Consider the following 19,491-nt stretch of genomic DNA (forward strand, 5'->3'; position numbering starts at 1 on the left):
CCGGCCGGTTAACCGTTCGAACGGTTTTGACCATTTTCCAATTTTTAAAATTTTTTTATTTTTTGTCAGAACGACCCGAACGGTTTGGACCATTCAAACTGGTACCAGGCCCCTGACCGGTTCGACCACCAGTTCGTTTTTAAAAACCATGATATGAAACCCTAAGCCCTAGGCCAGTGTTGAAGGCTTAATTAAAAATTAAAAGAAAAAACAAGACCTAATCTGCGTCGTGTATATTCAGGGGAAGGGAGCTGTGAAATGCACTACCATGTTTTCTTTTTGCAATTTTAGTAAATAAATCAATTAAGCAGTAATCATTTTTTGTTTAGATGTGTTCCATATGGATTATGCACTATGTTCCATCATCTTTTTCTTTATCTTTATCTTTTTTTTCTTGAATTTGAATATTATTATTCGTACAAGTTTTTTTGATATCTTTAGAGGGGCTTTTCCCTTTTTTGATATCTTTAATAAGTTATCCTCAAATATATATATATATATAAGCTACACAACGGGTGTAGCCCAAGGTTCAAAATATCGATTCACCCAATATGCCGGTATGGCGTATCAGGCGAATCGATGCTCATTTTGGTGGTTTTTATTTTATTTTTTTTTGCCAACTGATTCAGAGGAGCCGATTTAGGTCTTCACCACACCCTGAACCGGTCAAACCACCAATACACCCACTGTAGGGGCGTATCGGTGGGGTGCCAGAACGATACGTATCAGCTGATATGGGCCGACATGTCGATACTTTGAACCTTGGTGTAGCCTGCCCCCTTACTCATACCCCCTCCCCCAACCCTGGTGGCGATGGGATTTGATCCCAAGTCTCCGCTACAAAATAACTTCCCAATTGAGACACCATCAATTTGTCTTTAGGGGGCCATTTCTCAGCAAGTTCGCTTGCCAGTATCCAGAGATTACTTTACTTTGAACCTTGGATAAATGTTGACTCAAGATGGGCATTCTGCAGACTAGAGAAATTCACCCGAGGAAATTTCTGAAAAAGGACATTACTACCTTTTCTGCAAATTCCGAAGGAAAACCGTTCTGCCGGAAAGATATGATTGGTTACACTTGTATCGATTTTTAGGTTACAAGTTTTTTAGAATTTATCCCAATTTTACATAGATACAGTTCGGTTCAGTTCACTAGAGTAAGAGGTGTTTGGACCCATGTTAAATATGGACGTTCTGGGCTTTCAAAATTCTTTTTCCTTGTGATTTGACGACACTAGGCTCATTGGCTCTTCTTAATCCTATCCACCGAGCAGTTGCTATTTAGTGTACGCTGTAGTATATCGCCCCCCCCCCCCCCCCCCGGTCCACAAAACCACAAAGAATGGCCTGTTTTTCTTAATTCTTAAACGAATTTTAATCAGCTTTAACATTCTCTACCAGTGCAGAGACAGGAGCCCCTCGTTCACCATATCTATAGGTCGCGTGGTGCCAACACAGATTCTTCTCTTTGGATTCTGCAAGGAGGCACCAAGCTAGTGCCAGCTTCTTCTGGTTAGCAATCTGACAGAATAGATACAGATGAACCCACCAAACCATCCGTTAAGTTGACACATTTTTGCTTGATCAAAGACAAGAAACAACAAAGGAAATGAAACTTATTGATGTACAGAAGATTAAGACGAAAGTATAAAATATCAAGCAAAGTGCATATGTTAGGAATGACTTGAAAGAAGTCAGCTTATACACTCGGATACAATAAACAGAGACTTTTGTTTATCATTTTCTTTAGATAGATTTTTAATACATAGCAACACCCAAAGATCTCCCAAAGGTTAAAAGACTACCAGTTAAAAAGAGAGGATCAGCTCTTACCATCTGAACTAATGAAGATATGGGGCTTGGTACTGATACCCATTTCCAAAGTAGTTGCCATGGCTAGGAGAGAGGCTATAGGCAGAAGCCAGAAGTGAAGAACCGTGGTTGTCAGTGTGTCCAGGGTAGACATATGGCCTGTCATACATGTACGGTGGATACCTATCAGGTGCTCTAGTATAGAAGCTCTTATCAGGGATGTTAGTGACCCGGGGCCCATATCCCCCACCATTAGCACGGGGCCTCTTGGATTGGGGTTTTGCAGTTTCGGCCACTCTCTTCTTGTCAGCCTTTGCCTTCTCAAGTTGGGCCACCCTTTTATGGAGGGGGTCCACTGGATACTGCTCCTCAAGCTTGTGATCTTCAATGCATTTGATCACTGCCTTAAGGGCACTGAGTTCTCGCTCATTCACCTCATTCTGAGACAAAGTAATTATGTAAGAGAATGCCAGATGAGTTAGTTAAGTGTAATTATCATCATGCTGATCAAAAAACCAATATCATCATCATCATCATCATCTTGATCCCATATAATCAATCATGAGCTTAAGAATGATAGAAACGAAAGAATATATGAATAGATATGCAACAGAAGGCAATTACATATATAATATGATAAACATAAAGGAAAAATCTATGATGTGGGAAAGACATGGTAATGGGAAGAGTTTTGACCAATCAAAACCCACCCATGAATTTTGATAAATAACACCTGATTGGCTACCACATTTACAATTCCAGTTGATTGGTCAGAAGTTTTTCGGATATCATATCCTTCTGGTATCATAGTCGAACCCTAAACATAATGGCAGACTAAATCATCTTTCACACCTTAATTTGTCCAGAGAGTTACCAATTCAGATAATTTAATCAGTACAATCAAAGCCAGCTGGAATTGTAATTCTTTTCCAATGACATCAGTTATTTTCACCTAAAAATTATTCATATATTAGCATTCCCACATTTTAGTTCTTGATGTGAAGATTTGTATTGTTCATGGCTTAGACATGAACAAATATTGGCCCCACTGACCTGCCATGACCAATGCACGATGCAGAGGAATTTTTTTGATAATAAAGAACAATTCATTAAAAAGAAAAAAGAGAATACAAGAATGAAAGGTGATAAGCTATCACCTGAGAAAGAAAGAAAAACACCTGAGATACAGCTTACAACCACCAAAACAAACAAGACGACTCCAAAACAAAACAACAACAGAGCCCTCCCGCAACCACCCAAACAACAAACACAACCAACCCCTGACCCCCAAATCCAAAAACCACCACCAACTAGCAACAAAACCAGACAGAGAAACACCAATGAGAGCCACCTCTAATCCTCCCCCTTGAACATCTCCTCCTGGCCAACATCAGCCTTGTTCCAGGCTTCTCCCCATTCCCCAACTGAAACCTTCAACTCTCTTCCCTCCTCTCGAACTCTTCAATTGCTCTTTTAGCAAAAGGCTCACCACCCAAAAAGAACAAACCAAGACTTTGCCAACTTGAACGTTTTTCTCAACAATTTTCTCAAGAACCAGACATCCTCTCTTTTCCACTTTTTTTTTATCAATAACACTTTCATTAATTCATCAGTAGAAAATTTACAAGTGGAAGACATACACACTTATCTTCCAAGAGTTACAAAGAGCTTCAAGAAAGGAAAAAAGAAAAAGACACTAACGTTACAGCTTAGCCCAAAACAAAGAATCCCTTTCTGCCCCTTGTTTAGCTAAACCGTCAGCTAGGGAATTAGCCGATCTTTTAATCCAACAAGCCTTCACTTCCATCTCCCGCACCAGCCACTTGAATTTCCTCCTCTCATTATTGTACTTCCATAAATCATTTTGATCTTTAGTCAGCCACCCTATCACCACCTCTGAATCCCCTTCAATTATGAGTTTCTTGATGTTCAATTCCTTAGCTTTCCGGACTCCTTCCATAACTGCAAAGATCTCAGCTCTAAGGGAGTCACCCACTCCAATTGGGCCTGAGAACATAGCAGAGATGACCCCATTTTCACCCCTAAAAACATCCCCGATCTCCGATTGTCCCGAGTTCCCCTACTACACCCATCAAAGTTTAATTTCAAGAATCCACCAAGGGGGGGGGGGGGTCCAAGCCACACTCATTACTGACTTGGTCTGCGTGCAATTTGCAATTTCACCCCACTTCCTCAACATGTCATCCACAGTGTAATCTGTGAATAGTTCCAAAGATTTCAGCCACTGTACCACCCTAATATGTATGATAGCCCTCAGATCTGCTCCTCTCTGAGTTTCTAAGAATATCATGGAGTTTCTTTCTTCCCATAGTGTCCAACATACTGTAGCCCTTAGTCCTCTCCACACTGTCCTTCCCCTTTTTATCCGCCACCTGAAAAAGGAAGGGGAGAAAAGGCCCTGCAAGTCTGATGGGGGATTTCAGCTGCATCCAAATAAGGAGAAAGCCCAATCCCAAATTAACCTCGCGAAGTGGCAAGACACCAGTAGGTGAAAACCAGTCTCCCCATCTTCTTTACATAGAACACACCACTGAGGTGACAAGCAAGTATTGGGTCTCTTCTTTTAGAATAGATCACCAGTGTTGATTCTTTCCAGATAGGCTTCCCAACAAAAACTACCAACCCTAGGGGCTATAGCTCTGCACCAAACCTCACCAACAGGGAAAGGGGGAAGGGTAGGACTAGTGGACTGACTTAAGACTTTGAAGAATGAAGCACAAGAGAAAATGCCATTGGGGGTAGGTGTCCAAATTCTAGAATCCGCCCTAGTGGGGTCTAAGACAACGTTATCAAGAAGTGCAATAAGGCTCGAAATACTGTTGAAGTCTGAGTCCCTCAAATCCCTTCTTAGAACCCAAGTTCCACCCAATCCCAGAAGTGGAAGAGGACAGGATGGTGAAAGACGAGATCGACTCATTTTTCAAATCAGAAAGAGCATACAAAGACGGAAATTGATCCTTTAGAGGGGCGCTCCCCACCCAGGTTTGTTTCCAAAATTTTATGGAGTTACCGGAATTCAAGTCATACTTGATATTAGGGAAGAAAACTGGTAGCAAGTCATGAATGGCTTTCCAAGGAGAATTGCTTGTGGTTCTAGCTCTGATTCCAACATCCCATCCATTGTGCTCCAGCCCATGTATACTGGCCACTATTCTAGCCCATAGCTTCTCCTTCTCCATAGGAAACCTCCACAACCACTTCCCCAACAGAGTCAAATTCCTTCTCCTAATACTCCCAAGCCACAAACCACCACATGACTTACTCCTACACACTATCTCCCTTCTTCTTATCCCTCTTAAATTTCTCCACACTCTCATTAGCAATTAAAATATGATCTGTAATTTGTCTCACTCACAAAAGCTCCTTGATAGTGTACAATGATATCTGGCAGTACCTTCTTCAACCTCAAAGACAACACTTTTGCAATGATCTTATACAATCTATTAACCAAGCTAATTGGCCTAAAATCCTTCAGGTGGGATGCATCTTTCTTTTTTGGAATTAAAGCTATAAATGTAGAGTTCACACCCAGATTGACAATTCCTCTCCTGAAAAACTCCTCAAACACCCGCAAGAGATCATCTTTCAAGATATCCCAACAATCCTGATAAAAATCCATTATGAACCCATCCGGGCCTGGAGCTTTTGTTCTATCCATAGAAAACACAGCCTCCTTGATCTCTTCTAGATTAAAGCTTCTTTCCAACCTTCTCCTGTTCTCCACCCCTACATCTGGCTAATCCAAACCTTCTACCCACACCCTTCTACTCACAGGCCTTCTTAGAATAGATTTGAAGTGCTCCACACAGGCCCTGGCAATATCCTCTTGTTGTACTAACTCAACTCCATCTACTACCAATTTGGAAATAGAGTTCTTCCTTCTCCTGCCATCTGCTAGAGAGTGGAAATACCTAGTGTTTCTGCCTCCCTCTTGCAACCATTTACATCGAGATTTTTGCCTCCAGCTAATTTCCTCCTTGTGCAGGTAGTCCTCTAACTGTCTTCTCAAATCTCTCCTGAGGTCCTTGTCTTCCTCTCCAAATTCTCCCCTTTCCTCTTTAGAGTCAAGGCTTTCAATCTTATCCATCAAGTCTCCCTTTCTTTCTTCTATCCTCCCAAACTCCATCAAATTCCACTCCTTGATTCTTGCTTTCAAGAATTGTAGTTTCTTATGGAATCTCATCCCCTCCCACTCCACCAGCGGGTTACACTCGTGCCACCACTCCCTCACTTTGTTAGGAAAGTTGGTGGTTACACTCGTGCCACCATTCCCTCACTTTGTTAGGATCCCTGGATGAAGTAACCACATATTTTCAAATCTAAAGGGGGTAGGACCTCCACACCTTCTTTCCTCCTTACATAACACTATGGGCCAGTATCTGAGGTCACCCTTGGGAGAGCTCTAGAAGCCAAGGTTCCCCAATGTTCTTCCCAATCCAAAGAGAACAGGAATCTATCCAGCTTAGAGCAAATGGGTCTAGATTGGAGATTTGACCATGTAAATGCCTTATGTGCTAGGGGAATCTCTTTAGCATCCACAAAACTATTAAACTTCCTCATGCTTTTTGTCACCCTCTGGTTAACCTTATTGGACTCCTCCGAGAATCTGATCACATTGAAATCCCCACCCATGCACCAAGGCCCATCCCACAACCCTCACATCAGCCAATTCCTCCCACAGCTCCCCTCTCTGTAGTCATTCGGTCCATAAACATTTGTGAGCACCCACATATAATCATCCTCTTGCTGCTTAAACTTCATGGAAACCGAGTACTTTCCGATCAACTCCTCCAAACCTTCAACCACATCCATCTTCCACATTGTTACAATCCCTCCGGAAGCACCCCACGATGGAGCCGCCACCCAGCTAATCCCCTTGGCTTCCCATACACTCCTTGCCCACTTGTCATTAAACTCCATTCTCTTAGACTCTTGCAACAGCACAATGTCTGGGTCATACCATCTTATTACCTCTTTTATTGTTGCTCTCTTCTTTGCACCCCCAATTCCCCTCACATTCCAACTAAGAATCTTCATTCCGCTTCTTTTTTAAAACCCCTTGCCACCTACCCACTACTTTCCCCCTTTCCTTCTATCTCCTTTTACCCCGAGCTTCTTGTCTCCTACATCTCTCTTCAATCTCTCTACTTCACTCAATCTCCTCTTCTTTGTTATGATCTGCTTCTTCCTCTTCTGTAAACTTTCTTTCAACTCATTCAAATCTTCCAGCCTACAACCCAACTTCCCTACAAATTCTGCTATCATGTCTTCTCTCACCGAGTCCTCCACCCCTACCCTTCCTATAGAATCCCCTCCATCTCTGTCCACCTGCCCTTCCTTCCTCTCCTCTAGTCCCACCTCTGTTTTTTCCTCTCCATCCTTCCTCCCTTTCATGTTACCTCCATCCTTCCTTGCTCTCTCGCCATAATCCTCTCCATCTCTACCCTCATTCCGTTCCCTCCTCTCCACTAACCCCTCCTCTCTTCCTTCCTCCCCTTCCCTCCTCCAGATCAGCTTCCCTTCCACTTCCTTAAACACTCTTTCAATGATTTCCCACACTTTTCCACTCTTATACCTTTCTTCCTGCACCTTCCCACATTCCTTCCTTCCCCTCTTTTCCACTTTTTTTCTTCTAAAGACCTATCAGTCTCCCATCAACCTTGCTCCCTTCCCCACTTCTTCTCTTGAGCCAAATTCACTATCTAGCATCCGAACTAATGATCAGTGGCTTTACCCTAGAAGGGTTCTCTGACGCCAACATTCTTATCCTCCTTTTTCTCTTTTACATGACCTGCCCCAACCAATGCAAGATTCAGCCGCGAAAATATTTTAGTAATGTGAACAATATGCTTTTTGTTAGGTCAACTGATGCAGATGGTTGGTGTCAATAGGTTGAGCCAACCTAGTAACAAAATGACAGCTAGGAACTCAGGGATTGAGAGCTTCAAACCAGCGACAAAATAGAGAAAGGAGATGATGGTAGAAAAGAAAAACTTCTTGCTCAAGGAAACAAATGAAGGTTGAGCACTGAAAGTTAGAGAGAACAAAGAAATTGATAGTGATCTTGGTCAAAGAAGCTATAGATTGGTTCAAGGGATTTATCAATTGGGTGATTATGACTGCTATCACACCAGGTTGGGAGAGTGAAATTAGAAAGGAAGGAAAAGTCTCTAGCATAGTGAAAGGTAATAACAGAAACATTTTTATTACGCTGATTGGAACTTTTAGGAAAGAAAGAAGAAAGATTGGTTGTTTTCCAGAGAGAAGGGGAAAACAAGGATGGATTAAGACTGTAGAGGCTTTGGAGGATTTAGCACAGAGAAAATGGTTTGTTAGGGCAGAGAATAGGACCTTGAATGAGGAAGCTTCCAAATTGCAGCAATTTGTGGAGGGGTGTTAGAAGCTGTTAATACCACTGATCTTCTTGCTGTGAGAATGAAGATTCTGGGAGATAAACTAGAGTTGATCCCATGAGCTCTGAATCTTTTCGCTAAAGGACGATGGATAGACTGTGGGTAACCTTGAAAGCTAATAAAGCAACTCTCTGGAGGGCTGGGCTTAAGGTTGAAAAAGAAGCTGACATTGAGGGATGGAGGCTACGTGGCAAGAGGAGAGGGGAGCAAGATGAAACTAATTGGAGTGTTAAATGAGGGAGCTGTAAAGGCAGCAAAAGGAGACGAAGCATCCCATTACACTGTTAATGAAAAGATTTCAAAATCTTTTGAATTTAATAGAAATTCGGGAGGTGAACTTAAAAATCACACGCCAGAGCAATTTCGTCAAGTCAATGGGGAACGATAAGCTCTGCCTATCATCATCCCCATTGATGGTTAACAGGTCTAAGGCTTTAACTTCCAATTTGCTACAGTAGGTAAAATTCCAAACCCCTAACTAGGATCAACCCAACCCAAGATATTCAAGGAGTAAAGATGTTGGCAAGGACGATGGCAGTGACAGCAACTGGATCAACTGTGGGAAAGACAGAGGAAGAGAGGCATTTTGATGATGAATTGAGTATTGGGAGTATAGAAGACAGTTCAAGTGCTACTGGAGCAAGATGGCTACCTCTTATCAGACCTCTTCGATTCGGAAAGAGTGAGTTATACACAGTTTCCAGAGGAGGTAGAAGAAAGCGGTGAAGCCCAGAAGTTGGAAAAGGTGGAAGGTGAACAGGTGAACATTGAAACTCTAGTTAAAACTACAGAGGTGCAAATCAGGTCAAGTGAAGGTGATGAGAGTTCAAACCAAGAAAGTAGGGGGTACACAAGAATCAAAGAAGAGGAGAGGGCGAGAAGCATTAACAAATCAGCAGCAAGATCAGGGTATCCAGACAGTGGATTTGCATTTGAACTAGACTACTTGCACTAAAATATTGGTTGGGGAGGCAGGATGGAGTTTGTTACAGAAGGATGCACTAGTGCTTCCCTTTAAAATGTTAGATTGGCTATAGTGAGGAAGGGGTCAGTGAATGTGAACAGAATAGGGAGCCAATTCAGAATCCATCATAAGTCTTGCCTCAATTGTTTTCCTCTCCAGGTAATCCAGGAAACCCAGTCATTTCAGTTTTTGCCACTTACACTGGTGTAGCTGCTTGCTCAGACTCTCCAGCACCCCTTCAAGTCCTTGACATGCCCAATCAGAGTTCAGAGGCTACTGAGGTGATTCCAGAAAGAAGAATTGAAGGAGTGTGCAGTGAAAAGGTGAAGAGAACAAGGAGGTAGATAAGGGAAGGTGGATTCTTTTAGAAAGAGAGAGCTGGGGGAGGAGGAAAGAAGGAAGAGTAGGAAAATAGGGAGATAAGTTCTTTGCAACTGAAAATGGTTCTTCCTTCAATTATTTCTTATTTCCAAGGGGCGTTCAATCAGGTAGGCAAATTAGTGATCAAATCCTTATTGCCAACGAATGTGTTGAAGACCTTAAAAAGTCGGGCAGGAAAGGAATTGTGTGCAAATTGGACTTAGTGAAGGCTTATGATTATGTGGATTGGGAGTTCCTGATTGAAATTATGGTTAAATGGGGATTTGGTGCAAAATAGTGCAAATGGATAAAGGGATGCCTGGAGACTTGCCACTTTTCAATGTTGGTGAAAGGGAGAGTAGAAGACTTTTTTAGTGCCCTAAGGGGAGTGAGGCAAGGGAACCCACTTTCCCCCTTCCTATTTACTCTCATTGCGGAAGTGTTTAGTAGATTGATCTTGAAAGTGGATGAGAAAGGGCTAATAAAGGGATGGAGGATAGGAAGAGATAGTGCAAGGGTGACCCATCTACAATTTGCATATGACCTCATAATTTTTTGTGAAAAGGGGGGAGAACACGATGCAGGAATTTGAGATTGTTGGTGAATCTCTTTGAGAGAGTGACAAATTTAAAGGTAAATCTTAGCAAGAGTGAGGTTGCTGGAAGCAATTTCAATCATTCTGAGATCAATGATTGGGCTAGGGAATTAGGGTGTACTTCAAGTGGATGGCCATTGAGATAATCTTAGAGTGTTGTCTTTTTAGGACCCAATTGTGGAGAAATTTGAAAGGAAATTAGCAGGTTGGAAAAGAAACTATATCTCCTTGGGAGGTAGAATAACTCTTATTAAATCCACTCTTCTACATGCCTCAAACCATTGTGAAAAAAAAAATTGAGAAAATAATGAGGGACTTTCTATTGGAACCTGGGGAGGAAAAGAAAAATCACTTAATTAGATGGGAGGTGGTATGTAGAAGGAAAGAGTGTGGTGGGTTGGGTTTGGAAAGACCGAAGGAAAAGAACTAGGCTCTATTAGGGAGATGGCTTTGGAGATTTCCAAGGGAGACAGACAAACTTTGGCATAAATCGGTAGTGAGCATTCATGGGCTTTTAGAGAACAGTTGGGATGCTGGAATATCTAACAGGGTTTCTAGTGCCTCTCCTTGGAAGGCTATCCACAAAATTCTTCCACACTTTTTGCCTCATACTAGATATGATACCAAATAGGAAAACAAAATCAGATTTTGGGAGGATCTATGGTTAGGAAAAACTCCTTTAATGGAGTCTTTTCCTTCACTGTTTGCTGTTTGATCTTTCGAGGATTGGGCCATATCTGAGTTCCTGGTTCATTCCCCTTCTCAGTCTGGATCTGGTTGGAATTTGGGTTTCCATAGGAATGTGAGGGGTTCAGAGGTGGACCTGGTGTTGCAATTGCTTCTGTTATTGGATGGTGTTTTTATCAATAATAGCAGAGTGGACAGCCGATTATGGATGGGTAATTCCTCTAGAAATTTCACTTATGCCTCCTTTAAAATGATGGCTTCCTCTCCTTTACTTCCTATATCTTTCCCTGTTAAGTGTGGTGTCGTCCAATCCCCCCTAGGTGTGAGTGCTTTCTATTAGGAGGTTTACCATGGTGCAATCAATGCTCATGACTTTTTACAGAGGAGACCTGGTTGGTTCCTATCTCCAAACTGGTGTGTCCTGTGTGAATCAAATGGTGAATTTGCTCATCACTTACTCATTTCCTGTCCTTTTGCTTGTTGTATTTGGGATTGGCTTTTTTCCTTGTTTGGTTGCAGGTGGAACACTCCTTTCAGCTTGGATAAATTGTTTGATCCCTCGACTTTCAGCTGGCCAAGGAAGAGGGGAAGATTGCTTTGGAAGTGCACAAGAGCTGCACTGATCTGGACATTGTGGGAAGAAAGAAACAAGAGAAATTTTTAGGAGAAAAAAAGGAGTAAACGGTCTCTGGTTGAAATTATAATGGTAAAGGTGACACATTGGGTGAAGACAGCAAACTTGTTTCTTGATTTCACATTTGATGATTTTTTCAGCTAAGAAGAAACAAATGGTAATCTGGGAACCACCAATGGATGATTTTTTCAAGTTGAATTTTGACGAGAGCTGTCTTGGTAATCCGGGCGGAGCTGTAATGGGAGGGGTGAAGGAAAATTAGTGTTCCTGTATTCTGGGCATATAGGACAAGGGGACTCAACGGGTGCAGAACTAAAGGCAGTATTTGGGGTCCAAAAGGCATGGGAGATAGGGATCAGGAAGTTGTTGGTTGAAGGAGATTCAAAGGAGATCATTAGCTGGATGAAAGATAACGATAAAACTCCATGGTATTTCAGAAATAAGATTAGGAAATTTAAAAGATTTTCAAAAGATATGCAGGTGAATGTGCAATGGGTACCTAGATCAGCAAATAGCTTAGCTGATTATTTTGCTAAGCAAGGGGTTAATAGAGGGAATTGTTTTTGGGCTCATCTGTAACTGTAAGAATATGGTTCTTCTATTGCCCTAAGAGTTTGGGATAGCCGAGGCTACTCATATTATTGTAAATTTTTCCTGAATTAATAATAATTTTTTTTCTGCTGCTGATAAAAAAAAAAAGGGGGGGGGGGGGGGGGGAGAAGTGGGTGGTGTAAAGGATTATAGTGGAAGAATAATTAATAAGGAGATGGAGTCAGAAGAAGAGGTAGATATAGGAAGCATAGAGAACATTAAAAAGGATGTAATGGAAGAGTTAGCTGTTAATATGGGTTTTGAAAGTAAACCCTTCTAAGGAAATTAAGGCATATACGAAGGAGCAGGGAGGAAAATGGAGAAGGATAAATGAAGTGGAGAAATTAATCAATGATATTGAAGGAGATAGAGAGTTTAGTGCGAGTGGAGGCAGAAGGGTTAGGTCTTATTCAAGTGTTACAATGAAAATTATCAGTTGGGATGTTAGGGGGTTAGGAAGTGCAGAAAAGAGGAGAGCGATTAAGGAATTACTTAGGAAGAAAAAGCCTGATGTTCTTTTGATTTGAGAGTCTAAAATCCAGGAGATTGAATAGGAGATGGATTAGAAGTTTTGGGGGAGAGAGATGTCAAGTGGAGCTTTAATCCATCTTGGGGAGCTTCAGGGGGTTTAGTAACTGTGTGGAAGGAAGAGGTAGTACAATGCACCAGGGAGCTAATAGGGAGTTGTCAGTGAAATTGAAAATTGTTCAGGATGGGTTTGAATGGGTTCTAACCAATGTTCATGGACCAAATTCTTACAAGGAAAGAAACTTAATGTAGGAACAGTTAGTAGATATTAGGGGTCTGTGGAAGGGGCCATGGTATGTAGGAGATGATTTCAATGTGATAAGATTTGCAAAGAAAACAAACAGTACAAGACAGAGGATAGCAACCAGTATGAGAAGATTCAATTAGTTTATTGATACCTTTAATTTGACAGATATCCCTTTGGGGCAATCTAGGTTTACTTGATCAAATCTTCAAGAAAATCCTACTTGCTCTAAACTGGATAGATTTTTGGTGTCTCTTAATTGGGTAGAACATTGGAATGGTTCACTAGGAAGTACTCTGCCTAGAATCACTTTGATCCCTGGTCGATCAATGTATTCCGGTTGGGTGTTGTAGGTGGCCCTACCCCTTTCTATTTTAAAAATATGTGGTTTACACTTCCTAACTTTAAACAAAGGGTGAAAGAGTGGTGGAGTGAGCAATTGCAATTGCCTAATTGGAAGGGGCAGAGATTTATTAAGAAGTTACAAAAGTTGAAGGCAAATATAAAAGAATGGAACAAATTGCAATTTGGGAGACTGGAGGAGAAGAAGGCTAGTTTGATTTCACAGACTGAGTTAGATAGAAAGGAAGTAGAAGGATTCTTAAAAGAAAAGAGGCTTGAGACTCAACCTAAAAAAGGAACTTGAGGAGACCTTGCTAAGGGAGGAAATAAGTTCAAAACAAAAATAGAGGGAGAAAAAGATTAAAGGGATGGTAACGCCAAATTCTTCCATGCAATTGCCAATGGTAGAAGAAGAAAAAAAATTGATTTCTTGCTTAGAAATATATGGCATTGAAGTGATAGATCAGGCAGAGATAGCGAAGGCCTTTGTGGATCACTTCAAATTAATCTATTTGAGGCCACTTGGTGAAAAATGATCAGCTGATAGGCTTGATTGGGAGTTACTTGAAGCTTCTCAATTCCAACTCTTGGAAAAAAGGCATGAGCAAGAGGAAATCGAGGAAGTAATTTTTGCCAACCCAGGTCCAGATGGATTTACAATGGCTTTCTACCAGGATTGTTAAAATGATTTGATCAAAGTGTTACTAGAGTTTCACAGGAGGGGAATAATTAATCCAAGAATGAATTCCACTATTTTTACCCCAGTGCCAAAAAAGTCTAATGCCAGTCATCCAAAGGATTTCAAACCCATCAGCTTGGTTACTAGCATTTATAAAATAATTGCTAAGGCTGCATTTGTTTGAGGTGTAAATTCACTTTTACACCAATGAAAATGATAGTGCCAGTTCAATGGTCGATGGAAAACGGAACCAAGTGGGTTTGAATTTTTATGCTGATAATGTTTGGTTGTCACAGTGTAAATAGCTCTCCTTTACCAAATAAAATAAGAAGAATAAGGGTATTTGATTTTACTTGAAAGAGATTTACAAAATTAAAAAGCTATTTGATTAAAGGTGGAGAAACGCACCAGAGACAGAAAATTAGGGAATTTCACATAAAAACTGGATCTCGACAGAGCAACAACCGCTACTAAAAATGACTGCTTCAGGGAAGTGTTCACTTGTAAGAGACGAGAGTTGGGTCTCACTGCTCAAGGAGATTCTTGAACCAAGCAACTGGGTCTCACCGCTCAAGGAGATTCCCGAACCGAGCGACTGCTTCAGGGAAGTGTTTGCTTGCTGCTACTATAACGGAGTTCGGTCTCTTTGCTCAATGCTAGGCATGGATGGAGTTGGGTCTCACTGCTCGTTGCTAATGTAATAGAGTTGGGTTCACTGCTTGATGCTCCGCATGGACAGAGTTGGGTCTCTCACCGCTCGCTGCTAATGTTGAATCTCATAGAGAGTTGGATCTCACTGCTCACTGCTAACGTCAAATCCCAGAGAGAGAACAGGGGAGCCCGTTGCAAGACAGAGAGGAGACCCAAGGTGACTGTTGGACAGAGGAAGGTAAAGTTTTACATCGATAAAATTGATGATAACTTTCCACTAATTTTTTATGGATATATTGACAAGAATGGATTTTTACACCGTTTGACGATGTATATTAACACCTCTACCAAACGTTTGCAAAATCGAATCGGGGTGTAAAGTTTACCCCGATTCTCATTTACACCTTAAACAAATGCAGCCTAAAGTGCTGTCTTTAAGGAATAAGGATAAAGAAAGCGCTTCCTTCAATTATTTCCAAATTCCAAGGGGACTTTGTTCAGGATAGGCAGATTGTCCAAAACACCCAAACTAACCTCATCTTCAACCTCTAAACCACCCTATTCAAAACTGACCTCTCAACTTCTCGACAAACTCAGCAATCTCATTAGGACTTCTCCCATTCTCTTCCCTCCACGAATCCAAATTATCAACCCACCTCATCAGATAAAGCCTTCAACAAAAAGCCTCAAATCATAGTTCTATCCAACAAATCGAAGTGATAAAGATGAAAGAATGGAATGTATTTCAAACACTTCCACCAAAATGCACACAGCAACAAGGTTCCACCATGAACCTATCGCAAGCTTCCCCCACTGCTTTAAACATTTGAAAACACCAGGCATGCAAAGGAGTCCCAAAAATATTAATCCAAACCAAACTTGATGGACCCAAATCTCTGACCACACCAACCAAAGGATTCCATCGCCCAAGTCTTCATTCAGGACCCAAGACTCACATGGAATTTTAAGGACATGAAATAATTCTTGACAGTGTGGCCAGCCAGAAACAAGAGGAAGAGAAGAGAAGAGAAGAAAAAGAGAGAAGGAAGAAGAGAAGAGAAGGGATTGGCAATGTAACAGTGTTGGCGGCACCAGCTTTTATTATAATATATATAGGGCAGCAGAAATAAGAAGGGAAAAGGCCCTTGTGCCCCTGCTATAGTACAATAACAGACATAACAGAAGTAAAAAAAAGGAAATAAAAAATGCTTTAACTAGCCAAACAGACCCTAATACCAACTAAATTATTTCAACACTCCCCCTCAAGATGAAGCATAAATGTCAATCATGCCCAACTTGTCACACAAATCTTTGTGCCGCACATGATGAAGACCTTTGGTGAAGATATCTGCAAGTTGTTCTTCTGAGCTGACATATGGAGTACACACTTCTCCATTTACAAGTTTTTCTCTAATAAAATGCTTGTCCACTTCAATGTGTTTCGTCCTATCATGCAGGACTGGTTAGCAACAATATTGATGGCAGTTTTATTGTCACAGTAGAGTGACATAGGATTGCTCACTACAAAACCCAGTTCACCTAACAGATTTCTTATCCACATGATTTCAACAACCCCATGAGACATCGCTCTATACTCTACTTCAGCACTAGATCTAGCCACCACACTTTGTTTTTTACTTCTCCATGTGACCAGGTTTCCTCCTACAAAGGCACAATACCCACGGGTAGATTTTCGGTCATTGACTGCTCCTGCCCAATATACATCAATATATATACTTTCACCTTTAAGTGACCATGTTTCTAGAACAACAAACCAGCTTCGGGAAACTTCTTGAGGTATCTCAGGATCCTCTCTACAGCTTCAAAGTGAGTTGTCCTAGGATTGTGCATGAACTGACTAAAGACACCCATTGCATAAGCAATATCAGGCCTGGTCATAGACAAATACAAAAGTCTCACTACGAGTCTCTGGAACTTCTTCACATCTTTCAAGAACTCTCCCTGATTGTCTCCCAAATGATGATTAGATTCAATTGGTGAGTCAATTGGTTTTACCCCCAACTTGCATGTATCTTCTAGTAGATCTAATACATATTTTCGTTGGGAAATAAAGATGCCCTTGTGAGAGTGGGCAACTTCAGTTCCAAGGAAATAACGTAAGGGGCCTAGATCTTTCACCTCAAATTGAGTGGCTAAGAATTTTTTTAGTCTCTGTATTCCAGCCTCCCAATCTCTTGTGATCACTATGTCATCCACATACACAATAAGATCTGCAATTTTCCCTTCACCTCTTTTCACAAATAGAGTGTGATCTGATTAGCATTGTTTGAACCCCATATGGTGAACTGCTAAATGGAACTTACTAAACCAAGCCCGAGGTGATTGTTTCAACCCATATAAAGATTTTTTTAACCTACACACCTTTTGTTCACTGCCTTTGGCACAGAACCCTGGAGGTTGGGTCATGTACACTTCGTCTTCCAAGTCACCATTCAAGAAAGCATTTTTGATGTCCAATTAGTGAAGTTCCCAGTCAAGATTTGCTGCCAATGAAAGAAGGATCCTGATAGAGTTCATCTTGGCTACTGGAGCAAAAGTCTCTACATAGTCCACTCCATATACCTGTGTAAAGCCTCTTGCTACCAGTCTAGCCTTGTACCTTTCAACAGTTCCATCAGCCTTGTGTTTCACTGTGAACACCCACTTGCAACCCACTGGTTCCTTCCCTTAAGGAAGGTCCACCAACTCCCAAGTGCCATTTTTGTGTAAAGCATCAATTTCTTCCTGCATTGCATCTGTCCATTCAGGTTTAGACAAAGCTTCTGCCACATTTTTAGGAACGGGGACACTATCCACAGAAGAGATGAATGCACAGAATGAAGGTGAAACATGATCATAGGACACAAAATTAGAGATAGGATGATTAGTGGTACAAGACCTAATACCCTTTTCTCTTAGCAATAGGAATATCAAGATCATTGATGACAGGTGAATCAACATTTAGAGAAACAGACATATCAATAGGAGCAAGTGTACTTGGCTAATGAGACGGATCTGCCTCTGGTGAAACCGATGATGTTGGTTACATAGTGTCAGGTTCCACAGCTCTTGAACTCTGCTGGCTTTTATGGTGACGATGAAAAACCTGGAATGGAGAAGGATCGGGTAAAGGAGGTAGTTGAATTTGAGTTGCATGTTTCTCCTCAACCCTACTCTCCCCCTGAGGAGAAATCGAAAAAAAAAAGTTGATTCTCAAAGAAAGATACATCAATGGAGACATAGTACTTGCGAGAGGTAGGATCATAGCAGCGATACCCCTTTTGAGATAAAGGGTAACCATGGAAAACACAAGGAATAGCCCGAGGATCAAGCTTACCTCGAGTAGGGGTCAGGTTATGGACAAAGCAACGACACCCAAAAACACGCATCGGAATGGTGGACAATGGAGCTGTAGGAAACAAAAGCTGATGTGGGGCCTTATACTCTAGTAACCGAGAGGGCATGCGGTTGATGATGTATGTAGCACACAAGACTGCATCCATCCAAAAACGTTTTGGCACATTTATATGAATTAATAAGCCACGAGTTACTTCGAGAAGGTGACGGTTCTTTCGTTCAGCAACACCATTTTGTTGGGGTTTCCTGGCACAAGAGCTTCGCTGAAGTGACCCACTCGAAGCAAAAAACTCCATGAGATCACTATGGAAGTATTCCTTCGCATTGTCCGACTATAAGATATGGATTTCCGTTTGGAACTGAGTGAACACCATGCGTTGAAAGTCTTTCACAATTTTTGGCACTTCATCTCGAGATCGCATGGGGTAAACCCAGGTGTATCTAGAATAATCATCAATCAAGGAAATGAAGTACTTATATCCAGCCTCATGGGTAGAGTAACAGGGCCCCAAACATCAGAATAAACAATATGAAATGGAAATTCAAATCTTTTATTTCGCAAAGGTAAAGAACTTCTACAATGTTTACTCAATTGACATGTCTGACACTGTAACTGACTCACTGACAAGAACTCAAACAACTTTGGAAACATAACTTTTAATGACTCAAAAGAAAGATGACCTAGACGACCATGCCAGAAATAGGCTTGACTCTCACTTGACAAACTCATGGACTCTGTAGCCACAAGACCAGCTTTATTATCCAACACGTAGAGACCATCCACCATGCTTCATCTACCAATCGTCTTCCCTGAGGCCAAATCCTGAAACACACATGAAGACGGAAAAAAAAAAGTGACTGAACAATTCAATGAGTGAATTGTACTACTAATAGATAGCAAATTAATAGGTAATTTCGAAACATGCAATACATTATGAAGGGTAAGGCCAAGTGGGAGAGGTATGGTACCTTGGCCAGCTATGGTAGAAAAAGAGCCATCAGCTAGTCTCACCTTATCTCTCCCAGAGAGAAGGTTATATGTCTGAAATAAATTTGACTTACCGGTCATGTGGTTTGAAGCTCTGGAGTCAATAACCCAAGGAGAATCAGTGGCATGAGATGACACATGGAAGGTAGTGGCAGCATTACCTGATGTAGACGCAAAAGAGGTAGAGGGAGTAGGACCAAAATCTATCTAGCGGAGAGTCCTACCATACAATTCCAAATGTTCACGAAAGGAGTTGATGCCATATTAGCTGAGTTATACTTTTTTTTATTCTGTTGGCTTGGTTTCTTGCCCTGATCAAATGTTGACTTCTTACCCAAATCCTGTGCCCATTTAGGTTTTCCATGGAGATCCCAACATGTATCTCTCGTGTGTCGTGTCTACTGGCAGTGAGTGCACCAAAGTTTACTTTTATCATCTGTTTTTTTCTGAGTCACCTTTTTTAAATACACCTCCGACATTTGTATCTAAATTTCCCCAGACAGCTAGGGCAACTTACTCCCCTTCTACACAATTCATCACACTTCTTCTACTCTCTTCTGACTGCACTAAGGCATACACCTCATGAATTGATGGAAAGTCTTTACTACCCAAGATCTGCACCC

The 19,491-nt window shown here is 41.4% G+C and overlaps 1 protein-coding gene across 2 annotated transcripts in view; it reads right to left on the reverse strand.

The window, feature by feature from the left end:
* Nucleotides 1-1,608: 1,608 nt before the first annotated feature.
* Nucleotides 1,609-19,491, reverse strand: part of LOC148845896 (FRIGIDA-like protein 3) — a 45,898-nt gene continuing 28,015 nt past the window's right edge. For both annotated transcript variants that reach the window (XM_088956322.1, XM_088956323.1), the window contains one exon: nucleotides 1,609-2,254. In XM_088956322.1, coding sequence (XP_088812448.1) covers nucleotides 1,844-2,254 — 411 coding nt within the window. In that variant the 3' untranslated portion in view covers nucleotides 1,609-1,843. The remainder of the gene's footprint in view (nucleotides 2,255-19,491) is intronic.

Source organism: Nelumbo lutea, chromosome 7 (genome assembly GCF_056320005.1).
Source record: "Nelumbo lutea isolate HS-2025 chromosome 7, American lotus-T2T, whole genome shotgun sequence".
NCBI lineage: Eukaryota > Viridiplantae > Streptophyta > Magnoliopsida > Proteales > Nelumbonaceae > Nelumbo > Nelumbo lutea.